The sequence below is a fragment of the Carlito syrichta genome, unplaced genomic scaffold (genome assembly GCF_000164805.1).
Source record: "Carlito syrichta isolate Samal-C Ts95f unplaced genomic scaffold, Tarsius_syrichta-2.0.1 Scaffold302443, whole genome shotgun sequence".
NCBI lineage: Eukaryota > Metazoa > Chordata > Mammalia > Primates > Tarsiidae > Carlito > Carlito syrichta.
In genome coordinates, this window is record NW_007246539.1 from 122544 (window position 1) to 148076 (window position 25533).

Consider the following 25533-nt stretch of genomic DNA (forward strand, 5'->3'; position numbering starts at 1 on the left):
TCACCAAAGCGAAAGCCCAAATACGGGACAGAGAAGACAAAAATATCATAGAAAAACATCAATGAAATGAAAAGCTGGTTCTTTGAATGGATAAACACGATTGATAAACCCCTAACCAGACTGACCCCCCAAAAGAGAGGAAAAAGCCCAATGAGACCTAATGAGAAATGCAAAAGTTCAAGTCACAACTGACCCCGAAGAAATACAAGATTATCAAAGATTACTGTGCACATCTGTATGGAAACAAACTCGAAAACCTAGATGAAATCAAGGACTTTCTGACATCACACAACCTCACAAGTTTGAAACAAGGAGAAACTTAGACCCTAAATAGACCAATTACAACCCAGGACATTGACTCCATCATAAGAAAACAACCTATAAAAAAGGCCCTGGACCAGATGGCTTTCCAGAGGCATTCTACAAAACATACAAGGAGGAGCTGATGCCCATCCTATTGAAAATATTCCAGGCAGTCAAGAAAGATGGAGCTCTCCCAATTCGTCTATATTTTAAAAAGTACTTACTATTTTTTTAATTTTTTGCATTAAATGTTTATACTCTCATTTTAAGATATTGAAAAATATAGAAAAGCATTAAAAAAAGAATACTAAAGTAAGCACCAACCTCATCACCTGGCAATAAAAATGGTCAACTTTTTGTATATTTTTGACTTTTTTTTATATGGTAGAAATTTATATGTAAATATCAATAGTAATCAGATAAACATTGTTTTATCTCTTCTGAGCATTTTTCGATGTTATTAAATATTCATTGAAGGCATTTAAATGTTATTTACCTTTAAAATAAATAAAAACCATACATATTACAAACTTACAACAGTATAGAAAAGTATGAAATGCAAAGTAAGTCTTCTTCGCCCTAAAAGATTATTGCCATTAACTATTTCTGAGTACTCTTTCTGATAAAAAATTTCAAAGGTATGTACAAAAATGAGACATCATACTTGTATATCTTAAATTTTACATTTGCAGTTGTCTTGAAGCATAACAAACCTACCTAATTTTAACAACCTTAAAGAATTACATAGTATCTTTCTGGTAGATATTTGTTTTTTTGTCATTGTTGCTATTCCAAACAATGCTGCAATAAGCTTTCTTTTAAAAAGTGTCAGTATATCTGTAGGGTAAATTTTTAGGAGGATATAAAAGCAGTAAGGACCACAGGTGCTTAGGCATTTCCCTAACAATTTCCTAAATACTGATAAACTGCAATTCAAAGACTGTAGCAGCTTAGTCACCTACCAGCAGTTTACCAGAATACACATTTCTCCTCACTCTTGCCAGCATTTACATTTATCAAAATTTAAATTTTTTTGGTAAATATTATAGTGAAGAAATGAGATAATGTTCTGGTATCAGTTTTTGTTTTTTTTTTTTTTAGTGAGGATGGCCATCTTTTCATATGTCTGTTGGTTATCATTACTTGTTTCTGTGTACTACCTTTTTATATCTTGTGTGCGTTTTTTATTAAACTCCATGAGCAGTTTATTAGAATTCTTCTTTTTTTTTTTTTTGAGTTGGAGTCTCTGTCGCCCAGGCTGGGAGGCAGTGGCACACTCATGACCACTACAGCCTTGACCTGCTGGGCTCAGGCGATCCTTTCACCTCAGCTTTCTAAGTAGCTGGAACTAAAGGTGTGTGCCCCCACACCCAGCTAATTGTTTGATTGATTGTAGAGACTAGGTCTCACCATGTTGCCCAGGCTGGATTTGAATCCCTGGGCTCAGGCAGTCCTCTTTCCCCCTCCTCCCAAAGTGCTGGGGTTACAGGCGTGAGTCACCGTGCCCAGCTTGAATTCTTTTTTGTCCAAATCCTCAGCTATATTTCATGTTACCAGACCTAGCCTGATGGATGTGAAATGATGTCTCATTTTCCTGATGAGGATGAACATCTCATTATATGTATGTTTATTGATATTGCTGCTTACTCTTCTGTGAATTGCCTATTTAGCATAATTTGTTCGTTTTTCTATTGATCTATTTTAAAAGTCTTTAAAAATGTAAAACTTCAGGATGTAGAAGAGTCTAGAGATTTTCCTCTTCAAAACTTTGTGGCTAATTTCTCGAAGCTTTGGAAATGTTAGCTAGCAAGGGCGATCTTAAATTCAAGTGATAAAGATAAAGCAGATGGAGAGTGGATTGTTGTTCTATGATGACAGAGTATTTTGTGGTCAATCTAAAGAATTTAATTCTTCAAATTCACCATTGCTTGACTCCTCTATGTCATGGAAACATGTTGGGACTTTGATCAGAGTTTTGTACTCTCAAAAAGTTTCCAAGGGCTGTTTCCTGAGAGAGTTCACAACAGCAAGAAATAAAAGCAACAATATAGGATGAACAAATCTAGAGGTCTAATGTACTTGAGGACTGGAGTCAACCAAATTGTATTGTATTAGAGATTTTCGTTAAATAAGTAGATTTTAGCTGCTCTTGTTACACACACATAAAAGTAACTGTGTGAGCTGATAGATGTTAATCTGCTTCACTGTAGTAACCATTTTACTATCCATGTGTATCTTTTACATCATTTTGTAAACCTCAAATATACACAACAAAATTTATAAAAGAAACAAAAAAAAGAACAACAATGTAGGTCTTTTTTTTTTTTTTTTTTTTTTTTTTGAGTTGGAGTTTCACTCTGTCGCCCAGACTGGAGTACAGTGGCTGCTCCCGGCCACCTCAGCCTCACCTGCTGGGCTCCGGCGATCCTTCCGCCTCAGCCTTCCGAGTAGCCGGAATTACAGGCATGTGCTACCACACCCGGCTGATTTTTCAATGTAGGTCTTTGTAGCCATTAAGTACCATATTTTACAAGACTATGCAATTTCTTACAGGAAATATTCACAGTAGAAGAGTAAAGCAGATTACTAAATACATATAGGCTGAAGCAATGTTGCTTAATAAAAATATGGTAAGCAAAGTATTAAAATCTGGTAGAGCAGAAAAATATTCAATTATTAATAATTTCTGTCTTTGGGTAATGGCATTCCTGGTGATTTCTGATATCATTATAAATACTTTTTTGTTACTTCTATTCTTGCTATAATATATTCTGCTTTTAAAATCTACAAGAATTACAAAAATGAAGACTCAGTAGAATTGTGATGGGTAATAAACATTTCTCAAACCCTTGGAGAACATTCACTATTGCGTTTTTGTGAATGTCTCTGCTCTGTCCATAGTTCTTCTTTACTACAAGATTCATTATGTTTTTATGAGCTGCACCATCTTTTTTTAACCTGGATTTTATTGTTACTCAAGAATAATGGAAACATGAAAGAAATATAATGCTGATTTCTTCTACTAAAACATTAACTCGTTTTTCAGATTTTATTCTATCACATGCTTTACTTTATAGTTATCATTTTAGTATATATAACCTGCTTTTAAAAATCAATGTATTATAAATTTACATATTCTACATAGTTTATATAAATATTCTTTTTTAAGTAGCTGTATAATATGTCATTTTTTTGTTACTCTAATTTATTTAAACATTGTAGTCATCTTATGGCTTATTTCCTGAATCATCTCTTTTATTTATTTATATGTGCTTCCCAGGTGATCTCCTTGGTCATATGACTTTCTACGACATTCATATGTTGATGACACCAAATTTGTATCCTTAACCCAACTGAATTCCGTACTATATTCAACTGCCTATTTGGCATCTTCATTTATATCCTAAGAATAACCTCAAACTCACCATGGCTCATACTGAAGTTGTGAACTTCCTCCCAACCCTAGGCCAAACTGCATCCTTCCAGGTGGTCAGGCCGTCATGAAAGCTAGCCGTCATGAAAACCATGTCATCACCCTTTATTCCTCTCTTGCCTCACCCCATGTATGTTCAGTCTCCAGTGAGTCCTGTGGACCCCATCTTCAGGAGCATTCCAGGATCGAAAAGATCTCTTTTCACTCTTTTCACAATTATCTCTGGCATGGATAATTGTGGTACCCTTCCTGTTCCCATGTTTGTTCCTCTTCTGTTTGTTCTCAACACAGGAGCCAGTGATCCTGCAAAGATAGAAATGAAATGATTTTGGATTTTCTTCTCAGTGCCTTCCTGCCTCAGGATAAAAACCAAAAAGTCCTTATAATGGTCTGTAAGACACTGTGGTATGGCTGCCTGCTCCTCTCTTACCCCTCTTCATTCCTTTTGTGCTTACTAACTCTACTCTAGCCACATGGGCCTTCTGGATATGCCTTCCACATCCTAGTCATACTCCTTTCTCACGGTCTTCATCCTTGGCAGCTGTGCTTTCTGGAATTTTCTTCCCTTGCTGCTTTTCCTAGTTTATTTTCTAACAATTCTGTTCACTTCCTCAGTGGGGCCTTCCCTGGCTAGTCTACTTAAAATTGCAGCCCCCACCCTGGTACCCCTGTCCTTCTTAGCAGGCTTTATTTTTATCTACACTTTTTACTGTCTAGCATAACTTATACTACTCAGTTTATTTTTAATCTCCTGCTGCTAGAGTGTAAGCTTCATAAAATCAGGATTTTGTTCACTGCTGCATACCCAACACTTAGGGCAGGACTGATACAACATAGATGCTCAATGAGTTACTTATTAGTAAATCATTGAGCTATTTACTATTTTACCCACTATAGATAATTATGCATGAAAAACTTTACATTTATGGCTTTTTTCTTTGTTTGACAGATTTCCTTAGATGAATACCTAAAAGTGGGATTACTGAACGAAAGTTTGTTATCATATCACAAATATTTTAATAATGCCTCTTTAATTAACTCATGTTTTCTTTTTTGGGGGGGAGATAGTATATTTACTAATAGATTATGTTAGGATCGACTGGGTCTAAACTTTTTCTAATCTTTTTTTTTTTTTTTGAGTTGGAGTCTCACTCTGTCGCCCAGACTGGAGTGCAGTGGCCGCTCCCGGCCACCGCAGCCTTGACCTGCTGGGCTCCGGCGATCCTTCCACCTCAGCCTTCCAAGTAGCCGGAATTACAGGCATGCGCTACCATGCACCGCTGATTTTTTGATTTATTGTAGAGATGAGGTCTCGCTGCCCAGGCGGGTCTTGAGCCCGCGGGCTCAGGCAATCCACTCACCTCAGCCTCCCAAAGGCGCGGGATTACTGGCTGAGCCACCGAGCCCGGTGTTTTTCTAATCTATTTAATTAGCTTTAAGACTCTGGGGAGATGTTAAAGAATTTGAGCTTTAGTTTATACATCCGTAAAATGAGATAAATGTTTCCTTCAAAGAGTTGTTGGTCTAAAATAAAAAGAATAAAACATTGCAAAGCACTTGACACACAGTAACTGTCAACAGATATTGGTCCCCTGTCTCCATCCTGGCCTTGTTTCTGCTAGTTATTTGTTTTCTTAAAACAGTTTTGTCTTAAGTACAATTATAGCACACACAGTCAAGCATGCATGCCTACTTATACTCAAACATATGCACACATGTATGTCTAAACATCACCTACATATTAGCTTTCAAAATCTAATCTATACTGTTCTGATGAGTTTTAAATTTATAATATTTACTGGATGCTAGCCATGGCACATCATTACTAGTGAATGTTGAGGTCTAAGGAACTGTTAGTAGTCAAGCAATGATAGACTCAATCACCTCCTTCCTCCCCACCTCCTTATTTTTGAATTTTTTTTGTATATAGTTAGGTTTTTTCCCAGCATAGTCTGCGGGGGGAATATGTTATGTCTAATCATTGGATTCAATCATTTCATGTATTTGCAATTACTTTTGTATTTACCAATGTATTTGCTATTTCTGATTCCCCTTTCATTCCTGAAGGTCTAAGTGTCTTTTTGGTTTGGCTTGCCTTTCAACCTAGAAAATTTGCCTTTTTTTAGAATTTTAGCATTCTTTAAGTGGAGGGTATGGAGGCCACAAATTCCCTTAGTTTTCTTTTCACCTTGATTCTTTGAAGGATAACTTTTCTAGACATAGGATTTTGAGTTGACAGTTTTTGTTTTGTTTTGTTTTGTTTTGCCTCCAGTAAAGTCATATGCAGCATAATGACATTTTGGTCAGCAGTATACCACATATACAACAGTAGTCCCATAATATTATAGGTTAGTGTACCTTTTCTATGTTTTGACATGTTTTGATACACAAATACTTATCATTGTACTGAATACTGTAGGCAATACTTACAATTGCCTACAGTATTCAGTAGTCACATGTTGTATAGGTTTGTAGCCTAGGAGCAAGAGGCTATACGATATAGCTTAAGGTATGTGGTAAACTATACCTTCTAGCTTTGTGAAGTACACTCTAGGACAAGAGTCCCCAAACCCCAGGCCACAGACTGGTACCGGTCTGTGACCTTTTAGGAATCAGGCTGCATGGCAGGAGGTGAGTTGTTGGGCAAGTGAGTGATGCTTCTTCTGTATTTATAGCTACTCCCCATCACTCACATTACCTGAGCTCTGCCTTCTTTCAAATCATTGGTGGCATTAGATCTTCATAGGAGCTTGAACCCTATTGTGACCTGCACATGCAAGGGATCTAGATTGCAGGCTTCTTATGAGAATCTAATGCCTGATGATCTGAGGTCAGGCTGAGGTGGTGATGCTTGCGCTGGGCAGTGGCTTCAAATGCAGATTAACATTAGTGATGTTTCACTGTCCAGAGACCGTAATAAATCAATTGCTTGCAGACTCATATCAAAACCCTGTCAGTGAGTAGCAAGTGAGTTGATGCACTCCATTTGTACAGCTGCATCTGGTGGCAGACTAAAGTCAGAATCTGACACTTATTTTAGACCGCACATGGCCTGCCCATTATTTCACTTACCCCTTCCTTCCGTGCCTGTTTTTTTAAAAGTGATGAGTTGTATACTTATTTCCTTATATATTACAATGTAATAATAATAGAAATGCACAATAAATGTTATGCACTTGAATAATTCCCAAACCACCTGTTCCCTTGCAGCCCTCTTTATCCCTCATCTATGGAAAAATTGACTTCCATGAAATGAGTCCCTGATGCCAGAAAGATTGGGGACTGCTGCTCTAGGATGTTTGCACAATCATGAAATCATCTAATGCTGCATTGCTCGGAATGTACCATCATTGTTAAGTGGCATGTGACTTATTGAGAATCCCACCTCTGCCAATAGTTCTACCTCTAGTACTTTGAATAGGTCACTTAACCTCTCTGGAGTTCAGTTTTCCCATTTCTGAAATGTATACATTGTACTAGGTTGTTTTCAAATAGCTTTGAATTTCTTCATGGCCAATATTTGATTTGGGAAGTTGAAGACTATTATTTTGTCTAATATTTCCTAATATCTGTCTTTTTTTTTTCCTGGGATTTCAATTATCCATGTTAAACTTTTTGAAATTGTTCTGCAGATCCTCAAGGTCTGTTTACTTACTTTTTGCTTATTTTTCTCTTTTTCAGATTGCATGGTTCAAGTTCATTGACTTTTTCCTTTGCATATCTTTTCCTCTAAGAGTGGGTATATTTTCTTCGTTGTTTATCAACCTATTAGATTGTATCCTGTGTGTGGTAAAAGCTATGTTGTGGAGATCCTGATTTTTTTTTTTTTTTTTTTGCGTTGTTCTGAAAAATGTCAGTGCTTTGTTAACTGACAGTTTACTTAGACTCAAATTGTTGCCTGTCACGCCTGCAACGGAGAGTGGCTTCAGTCTCGGATCAGTTCTTTAAACCTTAGCTCCTATCTATGTTCAATCTATCTTGTACATTCATGCTTCAGAAGTCAGCCATAGTGATGCTTGGCTTATACACAGAATTAGGTTTGCATCTTTGGCTTTTTTCCTCCTATGATTCTGTAGTTGTGCTCTGATTTTCCCAGGCTTCTTTTCCTGGTTCCTATCTAGAAAGAGGATGTGTTTTTCTATCTGATTTTTACCTGCTGCTGTGACTGTGTCTGGCTCAGGGTAGAGCTGCAGAACAATGACATAAATGAACAGACAGGTTACTTTTGCTGATTGCTTGTTCCAACTTTTGACTCCCCTCTAAAGTATATTTACTTTTATTCAGTCTCTAGTCCTCAGGGTTTTTTTGTTGGTGTTGTGGGGGGGGTGGTATTGGTATGTTGTGCAAAGTTTTTAAAGCTGAAAAATCTGCTTGTTAGGAGCTTATTTCTCTACAACAAAAACAGAATGTCCCAGTTATTTTTAAAACTGGAATCTTTATTGAGATGGTTGTAAATTCAAGTACAGTTTGAAGAAGTAATATAGTGCGATCTCATGTACTCTTTATCCAGTTAGCCACAATAGTGACATTTTGTAAAACTGTAGTGTGATATCATAACTGGTATATTAACATTGATGTACTCTACCAATCTTAGATTTCCCCAGTTTCATTTGTACTCATGTGTGTGTGTGCATATGTGTGATTTAATTCTATGCAACTTTATTACATGTTTAGAGTTTGTCTATCATCACAGCCTTCCAACTATTTTTAAAAAGTATAGGAAATGCTGCAGTTGGAAAAAAATGAAGGTCTCTGGCCATGCTACCCATTGTAGATGATTAAATATATATATTTTTTGAGTTGGAGTCTCACTCTGTCGCTCAGACTGGAGTACAGTGGCCGCTCCTGGGCACTGCAACCTCGACCTGCTGGACTCCAGCAATCCTTCTGCCTCAGCCTTCCAAGTAGCTGGAACTACAGGTGTGCGCTACCATGCCCGGCTAATTTTTTATTTATTTATTGTAGAGATGAGGTCTCACCAAGTTGCCCAGCCGGGTCTCGAACTCGCGGGCTCAAGCAATCCACTCACCTTGGCCTCCCAAGGCACGGGATTGCAGGCTGAGCCACTGAACCCGGCTGATTAAATATTTTTAAGTAAGTAGAACAATGACATATACTATGTAAATTTTTTTTAAATAATCTCCTTTTCCAAACTGTATATTTGTTTGAGTGCAGAGATCACTTCATGTTTTGTTTATACCCCTCACCACAGCACTACACCATGCTTACTTTGTTCACAGATGTTTAACTCAAGTTTAAAATACAAATGCATGTTGTTAAGTAGAATTGAAAAGTAGGAATGTCCAAGGTATTTTCTGTGCTTTTAAACTGAGACTAGTATTTTTCAAAGTGTAGATTATTATGTTTACTTTCCAACATAGTACATGAAAGAACTTTATAGGTGTTTGATCTTTTGAAGGTGATGGTGCTGCCTTTGATAAAAAAAAGTAATTAGGTGAGCATTTCCTTGTAGAGGTAACCATCAAAGCTTGACAGTACATATTTCCTTTCAACTGTTATATTTGTAGATGCTCAACTTCACTTCTGCCCCCTGCCATCTATTCATCTCTCTGGCTCTGACTTTCTCTCAGGATATTATGAAAGACAGCTTTTGTGAACTAACTTCTGTTAGAGCCAGCATTAAAAAAAAAATCCAGCTTTTTACATGGTCTGTTGGATCATAATATGTCATGGGTTTTATTTGGTATCTAATATACTCTCTGAAAAAAAATAGTGCTACAGGTGATTCACAGATTTGTTAGAGAATACCAAATGTCTATATTTTCATATAATCAGGAATATCTATTAGGAAGATAAGAGTTATATGCTCTTCTTTCTCCTCTAATTTGGGATTGGAATTCCCTTTCTCTGCTATTTTTATGCAATTAGTTTAAATCTTAGAAATGAAGTGTTTGGCTCTCTGTACTGGGTATATTAAACAGAGAATACCTAGTGAGAGGTTGATGGAGCCTACACAAGTGTTCTTGGGGACAGCTTTGACATCATAGGGACAATGGGAATTATAGAAATGGATTCTGTTGGTTTGGTCAGTCTCCTATCCTCTGAGTCTCAAATGACTTTGAGTAGATGTGGATATTTAAGGAAATTAAAACATATAGTTCCTTTGGAAGACATAGTAAGCTATCTGCCCTTGTATTTTAGCTGATTTGTTCATTCATGCATACATGCAGCCATCCATCGATAATCATTGAATACCCACAGTGTGCCAGATATATAAATAGAAGCATTCTATGACATCTTTCAAAGAATTCTAGTGGTTTGATTTATCTGCATTTTCACTGTGGGACATTTAAACTTTAAAGAGCGTCAACCTTTAAACTGAGTTAAATTCTGTTAAATTTGTCTGTCATTCCTCACACATACACACAGTCTGTCCCCAAATCCTCGGAATGTGGGACTTAGCTTGTCTGATAAATCAGAATGGAGAGATGTTTATAACATTGACCTTCCTGGAAAAGAAGTATGCCATCCTCTGCTTCCCTTTCCCTGAGACAGATACTACTGACCTCATTGGTCTTCTCTGCAAAGTGGGGATGATGATAATCCTACTTCATCTGGCTGAAGGAGGATTAAATTAGATTGTACAAAGGCTCTGGAGATGTAGACTTTCACTATAGCCCAGTCCTGCCCACACGAGAGAGGACCACACATGTCATCCTGTGGAAATTGTAGCTGTAGGACCCGGGAGGGCCACCGGGATGGACAGGGAAGCTGGGAAGGTTTGTGTCCTGAGAGAAGGCCAGTTGTGGATGAGCTCAGACCCTGATCACCTTTTGAAGGTGGTGTTACAGCCTTTAATTAAAAAAAAGTAATTAGGAGAGCATTCCCTTGTAGAGGTAACCATCAAGACTTGAAAGTACATATTTCCAGTCGGGCTTGGTGGCTCAGCCTGTAATCCCGTGCCTTTGGGAGGCTGAGGTGAGTGGATTGCCTCAGCCCACGGGTTCGAGACCCGCCTGGGCAGGCGAGACCTCATCTCTACAATAAGTCAACAATTAGCCGGGCATGGTAGCGTGCGCCTGTAATTCCAGCTACTTGGAAGGCTGAGGCGGAAGGATCGCCGGAGCCCATCAGGTCGAGGCTGCAGTGGCCGGGAGTGGCCACTGCACTCCAGTTTGGGCGACAGAGTGAGACTCCAACTCGAAAAAAAAAAAAGAAAGTACATATTTCCTTTCAACTATTATATTTGTAGATGCTCTACTTCACCCCCCATCTATCCATTTCTCTGTCCCTGACTTTCTCTCAAGATGTTGTGAAAGACAGCTTTTGTGAGCTAACTTCTTTTAGAGCCAGCATTAAAAAAAAAAAAAAAAAATCCAGCTTTTTGCATGGTGTAATGGACCATGACAGTAGATGATAAAATTGTTGTAGTTATGTCATGGGTTTTATTTGATATCTAATATGCTTTCTGAAAGAAAATGCTTGAGATGATTCACAAATTTGTTAGAGAATAAATCCAAAATGTCTATAGTTTCATATAATCAGGGATATCTATTAGGAAGATAAGAGTTATATACTCTTTTTCTTCTTTAATTTGGAATTGAGATTCCCTTTCTCTGCCTATTTTATGCAATTTGTTTAAATCTTAGAAATGAAGTATTTGGCTCTCTGTACTGGATATATTAAATAGAGAATACACTGTGGACCTGAAACCAGGCCTGGGACTTGATGGTGAGGGTCACCATAATTTGTTGTCCAAATAGGCCTTTTTTTTCCCCAGCACCAGACTGAGGGCAAACTGGGACAAGTGGCTATTCTTTCTAATGACCCTTGTCTTTTTTCAGTCCCTGCTCTGATTTCTGGTCTCTTTTTGTTGCATAGTACTTCTAGAATTTGTTGAATGCACACAGCTTGGCATGGTGTAACTGAGGCCTGGGAGAGTCATGGTATATAAATGCTATGTTTTGACACCCTACCCATGGCTCATGTCAGAGATTTTAGGCAAAGAGAACTATGATACTGTCTTTTAACATGTATTTGTATTTGTAGACACACATACATGTACATGTGTAATTATACAATTTTTTTGACATATGAGGAGATTGAGGCACAGAGAGGTTAATTTCTGCAGCTAGGGCTCCATAGCCAGATAGTAGCAGAAAAATTTCCCACCCTATTCTTTGGGCATTGCTTTAAAAAGTGTGTACAGAGTATCATATTTATTTTATAATTTTGATTATAGAAATGGAACCATCCATGTTGCCCATCGAAGCTGGACTGGATTTTAAAAATGTGGTACATATACACAATGGAATATTATGCAGCCATAAAGAAGGACAAATACATGGATTTTGCAGCCACTTGGATGGATTTGGAGTCGATCATGCTCAGTAATTTATCACAGAACCAAAGAACTGAGTTCCATATGTTCTCACTCATAGGCTGACCTTGCACAATCATAATGCTATAAGAAAGTGATTGGCAGTAGTGGGAAACTGTCAGGAGGGGGCGTGGGATTGGCAGTTGAGGACAACTGCTAGGAGAGGGAGGGGCATACCTCATCAACAAGGGTACCTGCATGATCAATGTTTATATACCTAACCCTGAATTGTACCCCACATCTTTATAATAAATAATTTTTTAAAAAAGAAATGTGATAAGTTTTGGTGATCAAGGGATATGCTATTATATTTGTTCCTAAAATTAAGAGAAAAAAGTTTTAAGAAAGTGATTTGAAGCTTAAAAAGACAAGGAGGGATCTATAAAACATTGTATCATGTAATAAATGAAAAAAAAAATTTGAATGCTTTTTAAAATTATTTGAGGCTGGTAGCAAAGGTGAGGAAGTTGCTATTGAAGAGATTCTGTTGAGTAAATTTCTTGACTTCCCGCTGCCTGCCCAAGCATTGTTATGGGGCACACAGAGAATGTCTGTTAACTTGTCAGCAGCACTCAACACCATGGTAGCAACAGTGAAACATATTGACTGAAGATAACCAGTTGATCAAATTCCTTGACCTCCTCCTGTGCTTGCTCAGGCATTGTCACGGGGTGTACAAAGATGAAATGATCAGCCCTGCATTGAGACTCTGCACTATCTAGAAGAAGAAAAGGAAGACTATGTACTAAACCAGCAGGTGTTACAAGGATGACGAAGACAAAGTCCAAAAGGGAGTTTGAACGCAGCGTGTCGGAGTTGTGAGAATGAGGAAGATGGGGGAGGGCTGGGTAGGAATCCAACTGAGAAGAGTAGGTGAAAACCATTGAAAGAGTTGATTTTGGCCTTTATACCAAATTAATTTTGTTCTCTTACCTTATTCTTCACTTTTTTCCTGGACCTCTGTCTTTTCACACCCCACATTCTACCCTTATACCTTAAAATCAGGAGGCAAATAACCACAAAGCAGGAAATGTCAGCGAAATAAGTTCTAGACTCTCTCTGGTGGTCACTGCTCAGTAAATTCCTTCTTCACCACTAGCTCTAGCACCATGATTATTGTTCATAGTGAAGACCCAGTGTCATCAGGGAATGGTTATACTACGTGTCAAGAAAGTGAGATAAATAGTTATTGTATCTCTGAATTTCTACATTAAAAAGAATTAAGAATGCACAAATTTTGGGAAAACTCCAGTTTCTAGAAGATTTACATATTGCAAAAGAGTGATTATTATTTCTTCCGAACTTTATGCCAGAGAGCCCTGTGTAACAGATATTATGTTGCATTTTCCATGTGTATCATTTCTTTACAGTCTTCCATTTTCCTGCTTGAATAAATTTCTTCACTTTTACTTGAAGTAGGACCCAGTAGAATATTATGTGGTACTGTATATGTAAATTTTATTGGTCCTGCTTTAAAAAAAAAACATTCTTTGAAATCTACTCTTCTTTAATCTCATCAAGTATTATTAAAGAAGCTTCTTCTAAGACTTACAGTTTGTACATTTATCAATTGTTGCCTTTGGCCAACATTGAATTAACTTGGCTAATACTTTCATATTATATTAAATTATTCTGCATTAATAGAACATGTTAAATGTTACTGATGAAAATGAATATTTACAGAGCCTTAGTTCTTGAGCATTTAATCTAAAAGAACTCTTATATTTTAAGCGCTTTTTTTTTTTTTTTACACAGCTTTGCTAGAGATGTAACTATGCCTTTGGGGCCCCACACATTTCACCTGCTCTCCTTCAGTGCCTCATTCACACCACAAATGTGACCAAAAGTGAGACTGAGTCTTCCCATTCTTCTTGACATGGACATTGTGTTGGCTTAGGATAAAAACCATTTTGCTGATGTTTGTGAATACATCCAACTTATCAACTTGTCTGGTACATCATGCCCTTTGACATCCTTCATTGCTCCTCATCAGAAAGAAGCAAATACCCACGAAGCAGAGAATTTTAGAAAAGCATAAGGGATTGGGGCTGAATATAGCACACTTTGATTATAGAGTCAAAAATGGCCATGTTTATGACTAGAGATGATCAAAAGCACTCTCTCTGCATGTGTAATTAGATGCTTAGTAAACATTTTCCACAGTAAAACTATAACATGGCTGTTGCTCTGTGTTAGTAAGAAGAATATGTTACACCATTTAAAACTCATAGTTTTTTATTTATATATCTCACTTATGTATTTATATTTTCATCTGATAGTCTTCTATCTAAATCTCATTAGAACTTGAGGATCAGGGGGTTTAAATGTTTTAAAAGGATTTATTTTTTTAATGTCACTGCTGGGGAAGAAAGGAAAGAAAAACAAGTTTATATATTAAGTCTGTATTACAGCTACTGATGTAAATATTAACAGTGTATGCCCATAAAATCCTAATAGCAATTTATTAGGACAATTGAATAATGTGTAACTGATGGTATTAAGAATAGCTATAGAAAAAATAACTTCTGACTGCCTGCTTTTTTTTTTTTTTTTTAACTTTTAGATTTGTAGCCAAACCATGTGCCATAGCTCTCAACATTCAGACCAGTGGACCACAAATTGCCCAGCCCAATGCCATTCTGGAAAAGGTCTTCACTGCAATTACAAAGGTATGACTGTCCTTCCTGGGGGTATGAATTGTCCCGATCACTATTCTCAGCCTGCGGTCATTCAGTTCTTTTTCTTCTGGGTTTGCTGGAAAGTATGTTCTCAGAAAGAATGCAAGTACAGTATTATAATGAGTTCCAACCAGAAGAAGCAGAGTAGAGGTGGGCGTCTCTTATACCTGTTAGTTTACTCTCAGGTTGACTTTTAGTAACTTGTCTGTGAAGAATAGTCTTGATTAGATAGCTTTTAGTCTAATTCTATGCCTTCTTTAATCTCACATGACCTTAAGTGATGCAGATGAGGGCTGGGTGGGACTTTGTAGAGATGTCTGGGAAGAGCCAAAGAATTTGATTTATGTATGTGTGATAAAAAGGACTGGTTGGCTTATGGTGTTGTCCATAGATTCTAGGAGTTGTGATAAATAGACATAAGTCGACAATAATGGAGATGACAGAAAGGCTTAATTGAAGAATAAGAGTTGCAACATGAAGGAATGAAGGATGAGGGTCAGGAAAATGTTATGTGAAGAGATGGGTGTACTGTGGAGTATAAAAAAGAGGAGATAATTTGGTGGGAGTTTAAGTCCAAACTAAGAGTAGGAAAAAGAGAGCAGGAAGGGTGGGAGGAGGAAATTGCTTCCCCTCCCTTACTCCCACCCCAAGTTTGTATCCCCTTCAAAATGAAGAGGAAGAGAAAGCCGGAAGTCAAAAACCCTCAATCTAAGGCCATAAGAAAATAAAGCAAATTATAGGTATTATGTGTCTCATCTTACACTTGCCTGGACAAGAAAGAGGAAAGATAAGGAAAAGTATAACATTCTATGAAAAGTATTATGATGTGTTCATATATTCAGTGGTTCATTTTCCCTTTTTCACTTTTCTGAGAGAGTGACTTAGACTTCTAAGATGTGATTTGATAGTGTTAAGCAACTTCGATTCCTTTTCATGGTATTTGTGTTGCTAGCCATTTGTACTATTTGTCTCTTGTCTTACAACTATGAATTCAAATATCCAAACACTAAATTTTTTCAGTTTTAAAGATGTGAGGTACAATTCAGGGTTAGGCATAAAAACGGTCAACACTTTTTTTTTTTTTTTGAGTTGAGATTTCACTCTGTTGCTCAGGCTGGAGTGCAGTGGCATGATCACGACCATCATGACGCATGGCAGCCTCGACCTCCTGAGTTCAGGTGGTCCTCCTGCCTCAGCCTGAGTAACTGGGACTACAGGCATGTGCCACCATGCCCAGCTAATTTTTTGATTTTTGATTTTTTTTTTGTAGAGATGAGGTCTTGCTAGGTTGCCCAGGCTGGTCTTTAACTCCTGAATTCAAGCAATCCACCCGCCTTGATCTCCCAAAGTGCTGGGATTATGGACATGAGCTACCATGTGGAGCCCAAATACTTTTATTTATTCTATGGTCTTCATTTCTGCCAAAATTCTCTACAGTTTTCCCCCTCTGTCCTTTTAAAAATGGTATTTTTCCTCAAGAAGTTTAAGAAAGTACCAGGTGTTTTTTTCATCTCTGCTCAAAAGAAAAGAATGAATGGAATTTTAGGAAAAACTCATTTGGTAGTTTTATGAGATGATTTTAGATTGCCAAGTTTCAACCTGAAGGGACGCATATCCTATGGTATTTAAAAGAAGAAACTATTAAGAAAAAGCTTGCATTTTCATTTAGCAGATCAATTTACAGCAGTGGAGCACCTTTTTCCCTCTTAAAAAAAGCAGATTGTAGGGAATTGTCAGGTTCGTTTTAAGATGTGATTACAACACATTTGTATTCTCTTTGTGAATTACTCTTAAGTATATGAAACATACAATACTCTAAGTGAATACTGAAATGAGTTTTTAATCCAAATTTGATTGCCTACTTTTACAAATCCTGCAGTGGACATTGCTTCTCTTGCCTCATGTTTATTATGGTTACTGGAGAAATTTCCTTCATAAAGGTAATGAAAAGGTTTTGGAGCCAGGTTGACTGCTCTGAAGAATCCTTGCTTCTAGCTAATTTTAATGATCATATTCTCTTAGTTTCCAAGGTGATTCCTTTGGAGGTTCTTACATGATTAAAACAGAAGCCTCATGTTTTAAATATAAATGAAGAAAAAGTTGGAACTGCCTTTCCTTGTATCCTTTGTAGTTTTCCAGTCTTATCTGGAATATGAAATGTAACAGATCAGTTTACTGGTTTGGAGAACAGGACTTAGAGAGCTCAAACAAAGTGTCTGTGTTTGTGTGATCATCCAGCATCTCGGTTCCAAGTGACCTTTTGAAGAAGGGCATAATTATAAACCCTTCAGGTATAAGGGATGAGCCCTCAAAACTCAAAATCTCCTCTGTACAGGACTGGCTACACAGTTTGTGAGCCCAGTGCAGCATGAAGTAGGATTCTCTTGTTCAAAAAAGCACACAAAAAAATTGCCATTAAAAGTATAGAAATAAAAAGCTTTTTCTGCCCTCCCTCATTCAATCTCTCTCTACCTGTCAAGGTGGTTTTTTGTTGTTGTTTTCTGTGTAATGTCATGCCCCCTCAGGCATGGGGTACTCACAGGGCTAGCGTAAACCCTCACAGGTACCTGCAGGTGCCACCCTGTGACTTAGTGTTCACATGGCCCACCAGCTCCTGGGTTCCCCTTCTCTCCAGTCATTGATTGATGTGTTATGCCTGGCCAGGAGTGCAGAGAAATTGAGAGAGGCCTCTCTCCTGTTCACAGGCCCACTGCCTCAACCCGTGAGGGACAGTGACCTCCAAGTACATTGCAACCCTTGGGTCCAGATCAGGGATAGATAAGAGGCTCACCCTTACTGAGTCACCCACCAAACCCACCGAGGTAGCTATCTCCATGCCCCCACCCAAGACACCTTGGTGGGTATAAACCCAAGTACACTGCTACTCCCCCTACTTTCACTCAGACCCCTACTGGGAGCTGAAGGCAGCAGCAGTCATTAGTTGGTGGGGAGTGGAGGAGGCTAGTGGGATGGGGAATTGGGTGACCACATGCCCATCTGGTGGAAGCGGTGAAACTGTGAATGAACCGAGACTGCAAGCCCCTATGACATGCTCCTTTGCCCCATAGCACATCACTTATAAAACATGGATTCCATGATAAAACTATTAAGAATTTCAAGATGGTGGCCACAGGGCTTTCAGCCCAAAGTGTGGGCCCTTCTAGATGGGAGGCCTTGAGTGGTGGTGCTGGTCATGTGCCCTGAGTGTGTAGCTCTCATCTGTGAAATTAGCTGACAAATTTGAACCTGTTCATATTCTCCAAAAGTCTCTGCTTTTGAGGTAACACCTGTCTGTTGCCTCTCTGTTCTCTCTCCCATCCTCTAAATTTAAAGTTTTATAAACATTTTAGAGAACTGAACCCTGCTATAAAACAATTAAAATTTTGGTGCTTGAGTCAGTCAGACCTGAGTTTGTATGTTGGAACCTTGGCTCTTCTGCCTTCTAGCTTGTGGCCTTGACCAAGTTTCTTAACCTCTGTAGGCAGTAGATATTTTGTTTCTAAAAATCTTTGAGTAACTTTCTCACAGACATTCATGAGGGTTAAATAAAATAGTACATGTAAGTCGTTCAGTAAATGGTGTGGCATCTATTTGGGCCAGTGACTCCCACACTTTAATTTGCACTGGGGTCACTTGCACAGTTAAAATGCAGATTGCTGCATCATATTTCTAGAAATTCTGATTCAGTAGCCTTGGAATGGGACTGAAAAGTCTACAGTTATGGATTGTCAGACCCATTCACATGAACAGAATGATTATTTATCTTTAGTGAATATTTTTTTAGTTCCTGTTTCTTAACTGCTTATTTTCAGAGTCATTTGGGTAAATATATCTTTAACTTTTGGGGATTCTTCTGCCATATTAATTGCACATACCTATGATGCCAACTACCTCAATTTCCTAATCACATCAGTTCTTAAGCCATAGAGGTAGGAATATGTCAGGGAAATCATGTCATAATCCAATTTTGACATACTAGACTGTTTTTAAATTGTAGGCACATTCCCTATAATTTGTTTTCCCTAATTTTCCTCATCTCCTAGTCTCCTTCATTTTTGTTTACTTTCCTTTGTCCTCTTCCAGTGCTAGTTTAGGTTAATGTTATTAAAATTAACCCAGGCATTTTTGCATGGGTTAATGTTTATATGCATAACCACTATTTATTTATTTATTTATTTCCATGGAAATCTTCCAAAAACACTTGTGGAAAATAAGGAAAACAGCAGTAAGAAAATACACATACATGCACATGTGCATGTAAAAATAAAAATCACCCAAGCTTTATATTTGGCAAATCAGGAGATACAGATCTCTAGATTTCAAAATATAGTATATGAAGGCTAACAAGAAACATTTGGGATTGGGCAGAAGATAAATAGGAGGAGGTGTCAGGCAAGAGTTAGGCCCAGTAGGGTTAGATTTCAAGAAAACCAGCACAAAGACGCTCCATCCCACTTGCAGCAGTAGGTGCAGGAACTGGTGAGCCATGCTGGTGGGAGGAGGGGAGAAGGCACACAGAAAACCTTAAGTCTGGTCCCTTTTCAGGAGGTGGTCTCTCTCAGTGGCAGCTAGACTGGAAGAGCATCCTTGCTGTTCTCCATACTGTAAGTAGCTGGTCAGGAAACTCCAATTCATTCAAAGATGGTTAATAAAGAAGCGACTCACATGACATCCAACAAAGACAATAAAAAGAGTGTGGCAATGCTCCTTAACAAAAATTGTCACTAGAAAAATGAGAACAAAGAGGCAAACAAAAATTGTGCTGAAATATTAATATTCCCCTTTTAATATTCCCAAGAAAAATGTGAACTAAGAAATTTATGCCTCGCCAAAATGATTTTACCCTGTAAATGCTACAGGCATATTTGAACATGAAAAGCTTTAGGGGAGTTATTCCGTGTGCCTTTCTTGAAGACAATGTTAAATCATTAGTTTTAGCTGAAGAGAATACTGGGAATGCTTGTAAGTTTCAAATGTATTTCAACTGAAGAACTAAGAGAGAAAGAAATGTGAGGATTAGTGACAGACAGAATGTTAACATTCTAGGTTCTCACAATGTAGAAATGATACAACTAACAATAATAGAGGAGAAAGAGAAAGAAGGTGGGAGGCAGAATAGTTCAATTATTGCATTATCTCTAAGAGCTGGGAGTCAAGTCATATCAGTGAAAGCTGGCAAATCATTAGAAGTATAAGCATATTTAATAGTATAAGAGTAAACCCTAAGAAAGATAATATTATTGACTAGTGTTGGGAAGTGGGGGAGAAGGAAGGGAGGAAGAGGAAATAAGTCTAGCTTAAAATATTGCTCATGTGGAATTATTAGAGAAGGAAAAGAAAGAGTATTATATGAACCACTAAAACAAAAATTACAAAAAGAGAAAACAAAACAAACTATATTAAAATATATATTTTTTAATTGTCAAAACAGGAAGTAGAACATAACTAAAGTAGGGAACAATAAACAAACCCACAATCATATCAATACATCTAAATGAGCCAGGTGCTCACACTTGTAATCCCAGCACTTTGGGAGAATGAGGAGGGTAGATTGCTTGAGCGTAGGAGTTGGAGACCAGCCTGGGTAACATTGTGAAACCTTGTCTCTGCAAAAAATAATAATAATAATAAAATGAAATAAAAATACACAGTTAACTGGGTGTGGTGGCATGCACACATAGTCCTAGCTACTCAGGATGCCGAGGTGGAAGGACTGTCGTGAGCCGTGATCGTTGTGATCGTGCCACTGCACTCCAGCCTGGGCAATAGAGTGAGACCCTGATTAAAAAAAAAAAATACACACACACACACACACACACACACACACACACACACACACACATATATATATTTAATTCATCTAATAAAAAATAATTCAGGTTTTGATTACTGATAAGGGTTGAATGTGTTCCTCCCCACAATGTATACATTGAAGCCTAACTTCCTGTACCTCAGAATGTGACCTTATTTGAAGATAGGATCTTTACAAAGGAAAATAAGTTAGAGTGGGGTTATTAGAGTATGTGTTAATCCAATATGATGGGTGCCTTATAAACAGGGAAAATTTGGGTGCAAGATAGACGTGAGGGAAAATGAGGTGGAGACATGAAGGAAAAAGATGGCCATCTGCAAGCCAAGGAGAGAGGTCTGGAACAGATCCTTTCCTCACAGCCCTCTCAGAAAGAGCCAGCCCTTCAACACATTCATCTGGGACCTTAGAGCTTTCAGAACAATGAATGGCACAATACATTTCTGTTGTTGGCACCTCTCTTTTTGTGGAACTTTGTTACAGTAGCCTTAGAAAATGAATACAGTCACCAAAAAACCACGTGATACAACTTAAGACAAAGTAATAAAAAATATGGAAAATCAGAGTATAGATAAAGGGATTCAGGCAAATACAAATAACAACGTAGCATTTCTTTCTTTCTTTCTTTTTTTTTTTTCTGAGTTGGAGTCTCACTGTTGCCCAGACTGGAGTGCAGTGGCTGCTCCCGGCCACCGCAGCCTCGACCTGCAGGGCTCCGGCGATCCTTCCACCTCAGCCTTCCAAGTAGCTGGAACTACAGGAGCACGCTACCACGCCCGGCTAATTTTTTGATTTATTGTGGAGATGAGGTCTTGCCTACCCAGGCGGGTCTCGAACCCGTGGGCTCAGGCAGTTCACTCACCTCAGCCTCCCAAAAGCGCGGGATTACCCACCGAGCCCGGCCAAAGTAAGATTTCTAAAAGCATTAAATGAAATGAAGATTTGGCTTTTTATTCACAGAATACAATTCACAATGAAGATAAAATAGTTATGAATCATACATATATTAAGTGTGAGTGTATCTGAAAATTCATAAAAAAGAATTAAGGAGGATATAAAAACACAATAGTAAGACATTTTAATTTACTTCTGGGTCATGACAAATTCAGTGAACAAAATATAAAATGTAATTTAGAAATTGTAAGGAGCATAATTAATAAGGAAGATCTGAGGGATACATTTAGAACTGTGTTCTAAATATAGAGACAATATTTTCTTTTAAAGAATCTATTAAACAGTAACAAAAATTGATACTGTATTGTTACAAAAGTGTCATAAGTTTAACATATTTAGGCATGATTTGATAATACTGGAAATTAGGAACCAGAAAAATCAGAAAACAAAAAGCCTCTTGATCTCGAACATTTATAAACACTATCTTAATCAACTCGGGTAAAAAGAAAATTTCAGAATATTTAGAAAATAATTATAATGAAAGCAGTACTTGTATGTACCATGCCAAAGCAGTGCTCAGTTGAAAACTCATACATATATTTAAAAAATAGTTGATTGCTTAGTTAAACATTAAAAAAAGACAACGAAATGAATGGAGATAAGCAGAAGGAAGAAATGAATAAAGATTAAAAACCAAAATTAATGAGTTAGCAAGACCATAAAATTAAAAAAATTTTAATCTATGAATCCTTTATTGGTTTAATTTTCTTTTTACAGAAAGTCAGTTAAGTGCAGAAAAAAACAAAACAAGCACAAATAATAACTTTATAATCAACAACCACTGAAAAGGAAATTAAGACAGCTGGACAAATATTGAAAAACTTGCATTAAAAAATAATTCTAGGATTTTTTTCATGTATCTGTTGGCTTGCTCGTATGTCTTCTTTTGAGAAGTGTCAAATGCAAATCAAAACCACAGAGATACCACCCAACTCTAGTCAGCATGGCCACCATTAATAGCTTGTTAGACTTTTAACAGATATATAGTTGGCAAAATATTTTTTTCCAGTCCGTGGGCTGTCTCCCTGCTCTCTCCATGGTGTCTTTGGTTTTGCAGAAGCTTGTCAGTTTGATGAGGTCCCACTTGTCTGTCTTATCTCTTTATGGCATGGGCACTTGGGGTTTTGATAAGGAATTGGCTGCCAGTTTCAATTTCCATGAGGATGTCCCATGCATTTTATAAGGTTCTTATAGTTTGAGGTTTTACATTTAGGTCTTTGATCCATTTAGAGTTGATTTTTGTGTATGGTGATAGGTAGGGGTCTTATTTTAATCTTCTGCATGTGGTCAGCCAGTTTTCCCAGCACCATTTACTGAATAGGTTTTTCTTTCCCCCAGTGGTTGATGGTGGAGGCATTGTTGAAGATGAGTTGATTGAGAAATTGAGGTTTTGCTTCTGGAATCTCTATCCTGTTCCACTGGTCTATGTGCTTGTTCTTGTACCAATACAAGGTTGTTTTGATTATTGTAGCTTTGTAATAAAGCTTAAAGTCTGGAAGTGTGATGCCTCCTGCTTTGTTTTGTTTTATTTTTTGTTTTTTACTGAGGATTGTTTTGGCTATTTGTGGTCATTTATGTTTCCATATGAATTCCTGTATTGTCATTTCCAGGTCTGAGAAGAATGCTGCTGGTAATTTAATAGACACTACATTAAATCTGTAGATTTCCTTGGGTAGGATGGACATCTTAACAGTGTTGACTTTTCCAATCCTTGAGCATGGGATATTTTTCCATATGTTTGTGTCATCTTTGATTTCTTTGAGCCGTGTTTTGAAGTTTTCATTGTAAAGGTCTTTGACTTCTCTGGGTAGGAAGATGGCAAGGTATTTCATTTTTTTTTGTCCAACACACTCTTAAAGGGCAGGTAATTAATCTATATCAAAGCATAGAAAATTAAGAAAGTCATCCAATTTTCTTTTAATGTAGCAATAAGATATTAATATCAAAGCCTGACAAAGATGTCATCAAAAATAAGATTAGAGACCAATTATATTTATTAATATTGATAAAGAAATTCTAAGAAAAAAATTAGCAAACAATACCTTAAAGCTATTATTTATAATAATGAAATGGAGTTTATTCTAGGAATTCAGGACCTTCCCTGTATTTGTTATAAAAGATTTATTTATGTAATTTATTTTATTAATAGATCCAAGGAGAAAAAGTACATGATGAACCATAGATGCTAAAATATAACATTTTTTTTAACACTAAAGTAAGTTATCTAACTGGGGATAGATAATTTCTGTTATATGAGAAATATATTTTTATCTCAGCTCCAAATCTGGCCCCTCACTTAATGAGAAAATTAAAGATAGTCCCACTGACTTCCAGATAAGACAGGAATGCCTGTTGTAACTACTGTCTGTCATTGTGCTAAATTGTTAATAAGTGAAAGAAAAGCCACAAAAATTAGAAAGGAGATGGCAAAACTACTGCTATTTGAAGATTTATTCATTCAAGAAGTATTTATTGAGTCCCACTATAATCCAGGTATTGGTGAAAAGAGATACTAAAATTTTCTTGTTTATGGAGCTACGTTTCTGTAATATGATATTATATGATTTACGGGGGATCCCCCCAAAAAAAAACCAGAATTTTTTTTTGGAGGGCGGGCCCCTTGTAGTACAGGCTACCCCCACCACTAAGTGTTCTAGGAACCTATTAGCATCAGTATAGCAGGTAGTCTTGTTGTGAGAGACTGTGTTTGGCTTCTGTTAATTTTTTAAAAATTTAATTTAATTTAATTTAAAGGTGTGAGATACAAGTCAGTATTGCGTACATTCGTGGTTTAGGAACAGGTAAATTTTTTTTTAGATTATTTTAATAGGTTTGCCCATTTTATGATGGGCAATTTATGAGTGCACAAGCCCACACCTCACTGTTAAGCAGTTTTTGACCAAAAACAACTTGGCCCCCATTCCCCACCCTCCATATTCACTCAGTCTTGCTCCAAGCGACTTTTTTGTTTCCCCATATGAAAAAAATTCCCAAAGGGAAACATACTGCTATGTGGAAGAGGTGAAACAAAAAACAACAGAAGCACTAAAAAGCGTCAAAATTGATGAGTTCAGAAACTGTCTTGAGCAGTAGAAAAAGTATCTTGAAAGGTATATTGCATCAAATGGAGAGTACTTTGAACGTGACTGCAGTTTAAATATGTAAGAATAAATGCACAATTTTTTATTAAAAAATTCCGGGTTTTTTTGGTTCCTCCCTCATAACACCCAAAAAACTAAGGGAATTGAGTGAAAAACTATCACAAACTATGAAATTTTAGTACAAAATTAGAAACCAGAATCCAATAACTTTCATATATTTTAAGCAATAAGCAGTTAAGAGATATAAGAAAGTACCCTATTTATAGTAGAAACCAAAAAGGATATTATTTCTAGGAATAAACATAACAAGGTGTGTGCAAGGCCTGTATGAGGAAAATTTCCAAACATTTTTGAAGGATACAAAAAACAAATTAAATAAAGCTGTCAGTTCACCTTACATTAAATTAAGAACTTGGCATGATTTTATTAAAAATACTGATGGGTTTGCTTGTTTGGCCATTTGTTTATTTTGAAAATAGACAACTTAATTCTAAAGTATATATAGAAAAATAAAGATTTCTGAGTAAGCTAACTGTAGTACTGGCACATGAATAATACACTAATGGAAGAAAATACTTGGTTTTTCAGTGGGAAAAAAGAATGAATGGTGGTATTGGGAGATTGGGTAGTCATCTGGAAACAAGTAAGTTAGATTCATACCTCATGCTGAATACCAGTATATCTTCCAAATACACTAAAGATTTGAATGTAAAAATAAAAATCCTAACTCTATTAGAAGGAAACCTGGCAGAATCTTTTGAACATTTGGAATAAGGGAAACTTATCTAATTATGACACCAAACTTAGAAGCTACAACAGAAAAGATTGATACATTCAAATATATAGCCGGGCTTAGTGGCCCAGCCTGTAATCCCGCACCTTTGGGAGGCTGAGGTGAGTGGATTGCCTGAGCC

At 37.1% G+C, this 25533-nt stretch overlaps 1 protein-coding gene across 1 annotated transcript in view; it reads left to right on the plus strand.

Moving 5' to 3' along the window:
- Positions 1 to 25533, plus strand: part of LOC103259017 (ceramide synthase 6-like) — a 220826-nt gene that overhangs the window by 73933 nt on the left and 121360 nt on the right. The window contains exon 2 of the mRNA XM_021711662.1: positions 14641 to 14746. Within this exon, the coding sequence (XP_021567337.1) occupies positions 14641 to 14746 (106 nt within the window). The remainder of the gene's footprint in view (positions 1 to 14640; positions 14747 to 25533) is intronic.